Source organism: Acanthaster planci, linkage group LG14 (assembly GCF_054643075.1).
Source record: "Acanthaster planci isolate LZ-2023a linkage group LG14, COTS_SCS, whole genome shotgun sequence".
NCBI lineage: Eukaryota > Metazoa > Echinodermata > Asteroidea > Valvatida > Acanthasteridae > Acanthaster > Acanthaster planci.
Genome location: NC_141790.1, coordinates 13412812 through 13423380, shown reverse-complemented (window position 1 = coordinate 13423380; position 10569 = coordinate 13412812). Strand labels below are relative to the sequence as shown.

General features: G+C 38.9%; 1 protein-coding gene across 1 annotated transcript; it reads left to right on the top strand.

The window, feature by feature from the left end:
* Positions 1 to 150: 150 nt before the first annotated feature.
* On the top strand, positions 151 to 10516 carry LOC147796879 (uncharacterized). Its single transcript, XM_087145983.1, has 11 exons — positions 151 to 722; positions 1234 to 1316; positions 2839 to 3246; positions 5247 to 5369; positions 5527 to 5598; positions 6067 to 6223; positions 6594 to 6674; positions 6761 to 6835; positions 7024 to 7095; positions 7798 to 7884; positions 8191 to 10516. The coding sequence occupies exons 2-11, from the start codon at positions 1250 to 1252 to the stop codon at positions 9353 to 9355; spliced, it is 2307 nt and encodes a 768-aa protein (XP_087002109.1). The 5' UTR covers positions 151 to 722; positions 1234 to 1249; the 3' UTR covers positions 9356 to 10516.
* The last annotated feature ends 53 nt before the right edge of the window (positions 10517 to 10569 follow it).

Sequence of the window (10569 nt, the reverse complement as noted above, 5' to 3'; positions counted from 1 at the left end):
CATCTACGCAAAACGATATACGTATTTATGTATAGTTGAGATCTGATGCGTCAGTCCTTGTTATCGTTAAAATTATTAAAATCTTGTCAGACAGTTTGCTCTAAGACACCTGTCATTTACACAAATAATAGCATTGTAAATATCTGCATGTGCGTGTAATTAGTGTTCAAACATTGCATGGCATAGCTACGACATCAAGAAATTCATCTCCTTTTACGTGGAATTTCCTTGAGATCCTTTTGGCCTAGAGGCGTTGTAGGCGAAATTGGATTAAAGTCAAAACATTACATTATACATCTGTTAAGCACTGTAATTAACATTCTGATGGCGCCCTGTAATGTGACTGAGAAGCAGACTCATTATCAATTGAATCTTGCACTGTAGCAAATAATAATCATCATTATCATCTTGCTTAGTGTGAGGCGGAAATAGCATGGAAATATCTCAGCGAAGAAGTTAATAATAAACTTGAGGTGTTATAACTGCAGCTTTCCCTTAGCTTTTCCAGTCTGTCAAGTGAGAACGGTGATAAGTCACGTGATGACAAATTAGAAGGGACGATATTTGTCACTCAAACGTGTTCACTTCATACCTTGTTGGCCCAGTGTGAGCCTACGTAGAATAAGAAAGCAGTAGATCAGCAAGTCATTCGTCCTCTACACCAGGCAGTCACTATCTTAGTGCATACACGGAACTCAACGTGAATGGTTTCAACAATACTCGTAAGTCAACTCTCTATCTCTCTTGTACTGAGATTAGGTCATTATAATTCCTCAGACATATTTTGGGAACCTTTCAGTTGATGCTTTTCAACAGTTTAAAAGGAAAATGATTTAAATCATTTCTAATTGTAACTGGTTCAAGAGAAAATATGATCATTATTTGTAATCTGAATGCAATGGTTCGGAGCTGAACTGACCTTCTGAAATGAAAGAAAAAAAGAGGACAATTCCTGTAAGGCTGAACATAAGCGGCATTGGCTGTGTCTCGGCTTGTGCAACATGGTATTCGACATGATGTCTTGATTCAATCTACCCGCAAATGATCGGTAATTACTCCGATCCCGTTTGAAGTTGGTGTTGCAGTAGCCTAACTTTCACGGTGCCAATGCTAAACCTTTTGAATGCTGAAGATATGTCAGTCGAACGACCATGGTGGTATTTATTAAGTCTTATTACCAAATAAAATGATTCAAAAGTCAAGTTTCATTTTTCCTTTGTTTTCCCTGTTAAGTTGACGCACCGCAGTCATGTTGACGAGAAGACACCTTTCCTTAAAATTCTTTCTGTTCTTCGTATTGGCAAATCCATGTCTTGGTAAGTTGTTGGGTTCATGGAAATATTATATTAAACGACGTCAGAATTCAGCTTGGGTTTACTTGGCGTTAAGCAAGCTACAACTGTAGAGTTTCATTGGGGTGAATCTTCAATGGTAAATGAACAATTCTGCTGAGTATGGAATGCAATGGATCGCCATGATGAGTTTAGAAACTTGAACCTTTCACTGGAATAAAATCTTCAGCGAGCAATTCTTGAATTGAATGTCAAGGCCTGTATGCCTTTTAGAATCTTGTACACGTATCCATGTCGCGGAAATGTCAAAATGTTTCCGTAAATAAACGAGTACGAGTTTGTAATCACAGCAGGCATATTTCCTGGTTTAAGTATTGGAAGAGTATTGAAAACACCCACAGAATGTCAGAGGTTGAAATAGATGACAACTTTAGGTACACAATGTCTCGGACTGAAATGAACCAAGTGTTAGACTGCTCAAAAAGGAATGTTGTTCTTTGCTTTTCTTCAAGGATATTCTTTTTTTTGCTTTTATGTGGAAGCGTTTCTGAGCCAGCTTTGGAAATCGCATGACTTATATTACCAACGTTATCAGACGAGCAGTAACATATGTAGATCTATTGCTTTCAAAGTATTTGCTTGCTTGAACATGGAGGGAGAATGTGTACAACTGTCCCCATCGTTGTCACTATCAACAGACTTACCCTTCCAGCTAATCTTTCCTCGATTAAATTACTATTTCTTCTGAGTTGAGTAAACGTTTGCTCATCGGGAATAAGCAGAAACGGAGGGTTGTTACAAGCCTGTTTTATTTGAAGCCAGAAGGAATTCTCCGTCTGAATCTTTAAAACGTCTTGAAGTTTAATTTCGCATTGGACATAGTAATTTAATAGACTAAACCATTCTGTCCACTTAGAGTTTGTTAATTGAAGTCTGTTTTAGGTGTTGTGCAAATTTTATTGTGCAATTTTTCTTACATCGTTCATTTTAATTGTACTCCGACTAAATAACTTGTAATTCTTGGAGAACCTCAATGGCCACCATTGGCAGTTTGTAACTTAGCAGGCATGCCCAATTTAAAGGGATGTAAGAAATTAATCATTCGTGTATGTGTAAAAACTCATTGCACATTTGTTTACCAAGAATTAGTTAATTCCTGACGGGCTTATATTTTTTGGACATCAGGAGTGTCGATCGGAGGAAACGTGAGACGGAGAATGAGTGAACCAAATATGATGCTTCAATATCCCTCGCAACATTTTGCCAAAGAAAAATGCCGTAGGCTGAAGTCATTTGCCAACACGACCTATCAAAACAATATTGATTTATATGGGGGAAAAGGCATGTATGCAGAAACTTCGAAGTATTAGGCGTTTAGATCGATTATAAATGTGGTTAACATAACTGCACTCGTTGAGTGTTCCAATTACTGTTAGTTGAGATCCACCATTCATTTTTGTAAGTGTACATGTAAAGCCTCTTCATGTGCGGCTCCTCTCAACATAAACGACAATTGCTTTTTACTTTTCGCTGTCCTAACCTGCAGCTAAAATACCAGATGGTGTTCACATTATAACACTGACTGAGAAAGCCCCAAAGTGGTCTTTCAAGTCGCCTGATTTCGACCTCGGTTTGTATCCCAACAACTTCGTTGCCGCCTGGCTCATCAGTGTAGATGAAGGATCCAAGGTGATTTTTGACTTTGACGCATTGGAGATTGAAAAAGGTGACTTACTGGAAATCGGCAATGGCAAGGATGCTTCTGACTTGGCCTCATTATTAGGCACCAACATCATCACTCGCTTGGCTGGCAACTTAACCGCCGGAGGTGCACGCTTGATAGCCAAGGGTAACGAGGCCTGGTTGAAGTTTCGGAGCTACAAACATACAACCTGTCGCGGGTTTTCAGTGACGGTGAGACAAGAAACACCATCAGGAAGGATGGGAGAAGAAGGTGAATATTGAAGCACCCTTGCACAGTGGTTTAAAATCGTACCTGACCCGGACATCAGAGAATACAGTTGAAATACTTCGACATACATTTATAATAACAATTACAAAGGTATTTGGAAGTTATTTAGAGTCTGCCAGGTACTCAAGTTAGACGAAGGAAGGTGTTTCCGAGACGCGATATGGAAAAAGCTCGCCAAAATCGTCCGTCGTGAGTAAACGATAGCGCCCTCTGTTGACAAGGTTTTCTGAAGAAATGTCTCACGCGCGCCACAATTTGCTTCGTGGATGTAACACGCATTACAAACGGATAGTCACGTTATTTGATATCAAAAAAGTGGCAAAATGTGTTTCATCACAAAATAAGGAAAAATCGTGGCAAAACAAGAACAAAACATACTTTTGTGTTCTCTGAGCTGTTCTTACAGAAGTGTAAGTTTATTGCTGTATCTTGTTCTCTGTTTCGCTGAGTGGTCTCTAAATGAAATAATAGGGTCATTCCACGAAGTTGAGACACGCTTTGTGACAGTGTCCCTTGTTACATAAACAACCCTTACAGCCTGTTATTTTTACATTACCACAGAGTTAACTCATATTACTCTGCAAGGATAAAGCACAACCTGCAAGAACCTTGCAAAATTTATATCAATGTCAATTTCGAATCCTCATGCTGGAAAAATATGTTTAAGGTTGCGGATGTAACAAGGAACACCGTAACAAAGTGTGTCTCAACTTTGTGGAATGACCCAATAGCAAAAGTAACAAGGTATGTTGATTATTTTAATTTCTTTCAAACCGAGCAGGCCCACGTAAATAAATATCGCTGTGATATTTCCTCCAGCTGATCTTTTCTCCAGGAAACAAAATATAAAATGCTACCTGTCAGAGTAGGTTATCTAGATGACGAATGAATTAAAAAGTTTGTCTTAGATGTGGACTCCGAAATCTGTCATTTTCTTGGGGCAGGAGCGAACATGATAATCCCCGTCGCAGTATGTACAGTTGTTGGTGTAACGACAGGAGCGCACTACTGGGTCGGATTTCAGCCATAAACGATGAAAGACGTCAGTCAAATTATCTTCTTGGGTCGTTTTCCGAGACAATTGCTCTCTTAAAACGAAGCTGGTTCCTGTCTAGCTGTAGCGACGACGTTGAACGCGCGATAGCGATCCCGTGCAATGTGTTGTACGAATGTCGGCACCAGAGGGCGCTGTTTATTTCTTCGTCAACGCGCGTTAATTCCGGCCGAGGACTGCTCACAAAATTATTTTTTTCGGCACAACGATGAATTGCGGCAATTTTCCGCTTGATTATCTTTGTAGCTAAAACATCAATTTACCAATTTATGAATAAAGTAAACATTTTTGCCATGGCCGTTAATGGCCGATTTTAAGTATGTATCATCAAAGACATTGGTGAGTATATTAAGCTAATTTGAAAACTGCGACATAATTTACCATTCCAAGTTGCAGCGAATTTTTGCACTTTCAACTAGATATTTCACATCAAAGGTCACATCATCTGAAAGAGTGTTAAATAGGCTGCAAAATAACGTAAAGGTTTATTACTAGATATTAGATTATCTAATAGAAAACAGGGGTTTTAATGTTGCATGAAAGTTCCCACTGTAAAATGTCCAACCCAGAACAAGAAAGTCATCATTACGAAAAATAGTGAATTATACAAGAAATATCATGGATGAAAACGTTTCAAGAGCAAAAATAATTTTATTAGATACCACTGAACAGAAAAAAAGCATAAACTCAAGAATTTTTTTTTACAAATGTCTGCATCCTAAACCACTGTGCCTTGGTTGTCAACTAAATTAGGACTCGAGTGTTGAAGCACCCTTGGTTGTCAGCTAAATCAGGACTCGAGGGCCGGGGCTGACTCAAATTGAATGTGTTTGAAGTAAATTTGAAATTTGGGCACTAATATTTCCTAAAGTAACGCCTTTCTGTTGACTGAAGATTAAATGTTTATAAACTTCCTGTTCATTTGTAGGACTTTGCAATCAAAATGATTTTCGGTGTGCAGGGCGGGAAGAGGGAACAACTTGCCTAGGCAGCGAGTCAGTTTGTGATGGTTTTGAGCAGTGTAAGGACAAATCGGATGAGACGAATTGTGGTAAATAATGCTGTTACATGAATTTTGGTATTGCACATTGTCATTATTCCCGGCTGTTTTTTTTTATTTCAGATACTGTATGAAATCCCTCGCAGTTTTTTCTTGAAAAAAATTTCGCTTTGTGTTCACCAAAGTGTATGCTGATTTTGCTTTGCAGGTTCCTCACAACAAGTCAAATTTGATATCTCTGCATGCAAGAAATGTCCTGATAATCAGCAATACGACAATGGTAGGAGCTGCTGCAGTTTAATCGAGGTTTTATCTGTTCTGTTTAGCAGAATATCCTGGTAAAGATTTAATCATTTAGGAATCCATGAACCAATTTAGTGTCTACAAATTATCATTCTTATCCAGCGATCGACAGGTTGAAATACACCCATAGTAAGGCAGATTGAAAACAAAGCTATTGACTCTCTAGACTATCTCTAAGTACTCTCCATGCTTTCTCGATAAGACCTCTCTAAGCTATCTCTAAGACCTCTCTCGGCTATCTCTGACACTTGGGCCTCTAGGCTATCTCTATTACAAATATTTCCTTTTAGGCCTGTCCATCTAGAAAGATAAGCCTAAGGATGTCGGCAAGTCTGAACATCTGACTCAAAATGTCTTTCATGAGTTTTCAGGTCCACACAGTCCATCCCAGAATACAGAGTGAGTAAAAGGTCAGATTAATCCTTTGTCTCTGTATTTTCATCAGAAAAAGAGACTTGTCCAGCGACCCTCCCCAACCAGATAAGTTGCAGGAATCCCAGTCCACTATGTGGTTGCGGAGTCAGAGGTCAAGATCTCTCAGTACTTTGTGTTGGATGGTACCCAGCCATGCTGTTGACTGTACCCGATACAACACACACTCTGTACGTCAATTCCAACAACTTATGTTCTTTGTTATGAATAACTTCATCTTGAAGGATTTTACTACTTCGACTGTGTGATCAACCTTAACGTTTCCTAATAAAATCGCCAGTTCAGGCCAAGCCTTACTGTAATACGAGAAGCAACGTTATTCAATACCCACGACACATTTCATACCCAATGTAGTAGACTGAGATGTGGCTATTGGTGATCGTAACTTTGGAGTAGTGATAGTTCTGAATCGAATGAAAAGAAATATTTAACTTCGATAAAAGAATATAAATACACTTTGGGTTATTCCAAAGGAAATTAAATCAACTTAAGAAGTGATTTAAATTTTATCTTTAATTCATCTAACTCGTTTTTCTGCAGGTATCTTGCCGGGGTAAATGTCAACAATCTCAAGGATGGTTCATTCAAAATGTTTCCAAACCTTAGAGATCTGAAGATTTTGTGAGTATTTACATTTTGAACGTTCAGTCTACGCCAAAATTATCTTGAAACCGAAGGTTAACGAGTTATCCTCAATTGATTTTCAGGGTTATTCAGGCGACAAGCGATGAAACGGATTTAAAGAAAAACACTTTTGATGGCTTGGCTAATTTGTCCTCCCTGTAAGTAAAAACTGTCAATCTTCCAATATTGGTTCATGTAGGTCTGTGCTTGGCTACAAGCCTTTAAAAGATTTTGAAATCTAGAGCTTGTGCGTGTCACACATTTATCAGTATATTTGTAGACCAGAAATGGCCATTTACCAGACTTATTTGTAAAGGCTAGCTTGTTTTCATTTTTGGGTCTCCAGGGTAATATTTGATATTAATCTGAGGAAAATCGACTCAGGAGCGTTTGCCGGACTCGATCATTTGGACACAATGTAAGTAGATTGTATTAGGTGCATTTTATTGGAGATGTGACATGATTTGGCGAGCTGGTTAATTTGTATCGGTAAACTGCCATGAATTTCCTTTATTTTGCAAAACGGAGGAAAAAAATTACAAGACCTTTAATACGGCGTTTGATGTAAGGATCAGGGGTGTGTACATACCACAGAAATAAGCTTAATATTAGAGAGAGTAACGACAGCTTGAGATTTTGAGAAACAGAATGAACATTATGTGTACAGTTGAGCGTGTGATTGTTGTATACCAACTGTCTGTGTGCACTGGCGATGGCCAGCGCATACACCTGCCAGTCTGTGTCCAGCAACGGTGACAGTATGTCGCAACTCTGACATTAGACAGAGCTGTTTATAGAGAGAGTTGCGACATGAGCGCGTCAATTGTTGGAACCAAAATGGCGCACATGGAGCACACAGTAGCTGCATGTTGTACTGCACACATAATAAACAGCCATTTTGGTTCCAAAGTCTGAAGTTGGCGCTATTCTCTCTTTGTACAGCTTTGACATTAATTGAACAACCGCACCCGTATAGTGTCCATTTCTCAATTCCCCACTTTTTAAATTTCCACTGCAAGGCAATTTTTAATTAAAATTCAATTCATCCTTCATGTTCCAGTTCCCTGCCAGAGATTAACCTAACTAGACAACAACTTCTAATTATCTCTTCTTATCTCAGGGCATTTTTCGAAAATGGTGTCAGTCCTAAACTGCCTGTAATTGAAGACGGGGCTTTTGATGACATCGCTGACAAGTTGACATTTCTGTAAGTGATCATTTCACCATTTTTATCAAGCGGTATATTGTGTACAATACTTCTTATTACAAAGGTTTAGCTCCAAGGAGGCATTACTTATTGCCCGACCCATTCCCTCACTTTGTGGCTGTTGATGAGACACTTTGATTTAGTATTTGGCCCTCAAACCCATAGGTGCTTCCTCTTTTAAACACAACCAGAATCTATTTTTATTACGTCAAATGAGGGCGGCCCCCGCAAAAAGTTTGCACCTGCCCCCAATAATTTGTTGCTGGATCTGTACTAACACGAGTGGTTTGTTCTTTTCTGCCTCAGGTACGTGAATGACTATCGGTTTTGCTGTTTCTTCGGTGCAGCTATTCAAGAAAATTGCCGTGAGTGGTTTGATATTCCCGAGTTGTTTAGCTGCAGCCAGCTCGTACCTAACTACGTCTTGAAAGTCTTCATGTGGATCTTAGGTATCAGTGCAGTAGTTGGCAATATCCTTGTCATGGTTTGGAGGTGTCGTGAAAAGGTAGCAAGCCGTGCTAGTTTAATGATAAATTCTTTTCTAGTGTTCAATTTGGCATCTGCCGATGCACTGATGGGGCTGTACATGTTGATTATAGCGGGAGCTGATGCATTTTATGGTTCTCGTTATTTTGAGGTGTCGGGAGAGTGGCGGGCCAGTGCTGCTTGCAAAGTGGCTGGTTTCATTTCCATGGTAGCCAATGAGACATCGGTGTTCTTCCTTGTCTTCATCAGCATCACTCGATTCATGTTTGTCGTTTTCCCGTTTGTCAGTAATCGCCATCTCAGCCTTAAGGTTGTTAAGGTTGCTGGTTGCATCATTTGGCTATTAACGGTCATAATTGCCGTGGTATCCACCGTATTGTCTTTGGATGAGGAGTCTAGCGCCTACGGTCTCTCTGATGTCTGCATCGGTTTGCCACTGACGACTAGAGTGACTGGTTTTGAGATAAAACAACAACGTGTTGACGTTGGTGGAGTTGGTGAGGTGACATACAGCAGACCAGTTCCTACCAGCACATCCGCTACCTGGGTGTTTTCCATCGTCTTATTTCTAGGTGTCAACCTTTTCTGTTTCTGCGTCATCCTTGCCTGTTACATCTCCATCTTCGTCAAAGTAAAAGTGGCAGCCAGTCGAGTGCGCAGCCGCAGTGCACGGGATGAGAGCGAGGTTCGTATGGCAGTCAAGATGGCGGCGATTGTCTTGACTGATTTCTTATGTTGGATCCCTGTCATTATCATGGGCATTCTCTTCCAAGCCGGTGTTGCCAAGAATAACCCAGAAATCTTTGTCTGGAGCGTTGTCTTCATTCTTCCAATCAATTCCTCCATCAATCCATATCTCTATACATTCCTGGATATTTGTATCAAGCAAAAGCGAGAGCAGAAAGCATCAAAGATCGCCAAGAAGGAAGAAATAGAAGCAAAAGCTTTGCCCTCGAATAAAACATGCTCAACCACAAATGAATGAGTAAATATATGGAAAATTCATATCTGGAAAAGAGAACACCAGATATGAAATTATTTTTTGTTTGAAATAGGACAGCATTTATGACACCATCTCATATAAAATTTTGTTTTCTAGCTTTTATCCCATAAAATCCCCTCAAACTTTTTGATTGTAGGATTAATTGCTTTTAGGGAGGTAACAGTTCCAACACAACAAAAGGATGCTTTTTCGAGTTAAATATACCAAGTAATAACTGTTTTATTTCAAACCTAATCAGTCGCGCATGGGAAATCGTTATGTCAAAACCGCACCAAATGCTTGGTTAAAGTAAACCTTTGAAGTTTTTCGTGAGCTGCCTTCAAAACAGGAAGACATAAGAATAGAATATTATTTCACAGCACATTGTTCAAATCTACGCTTGCATATAAATATCGCTCTTACTACAAGATTATGGAAAGAATTCACCCTCTTGATTTTAACCTTTAAAATATATCTGATACACAGGAAATGATCCGTATAAGCAAGATGTAAATGTAGATACTCCACTTAGAGGATTAATATGAAATAACGTTTGTACAAAGTTTATTAGCACATTATCATATCGGAACAAAACCTTACGAAACGTAGGTCTGCTGTCAATGAATTTTTTTTTCGTATTGAAGTCAGTCCTGGAAAATGCAATTAAACATGAAAAAGTACGCAGGGCTGGCTGTAATAACATCTAAGGAGAGACTTATTATGGGGTGCTGTATCTGCAAATTAGTTAAAGTTAAGTTCCATTCAACTAAACTATGGAACGTACTTCAATTTTTATTCAGTTCTGAAAAAAAATGTAAATTACACCTTACGATGTACAATTTTATACATTTTGTTAACGGTTTTTACGATAAAAGAAAATGGAAAAGATTATGTAATAGCTTTAATCTGTGTTACCGATAGAAACGATTTATGCCAAGTTTTCAAAAATCAGTTTTATTTAGAGAAGCATTTTAATCCATAAATAAGCGAGAGCTGAAAGCATCACGCAGGACGAAGGTGAAAAAAAATCAAGTTGAAACAACTTCCTTTAAGCAAACAATCTGTACAAGTGAATGAGGAAATGCGTTTAATTCATCCCAGCATGCATCTCAGCCAGTTTGAAGACTTCAAAAATAAATAATAACGACTTATAATGCGCACATATATGAGATTCGGAGCAAGGTCTCTTATCTTTTATCCCTGCCCATATATAGGGC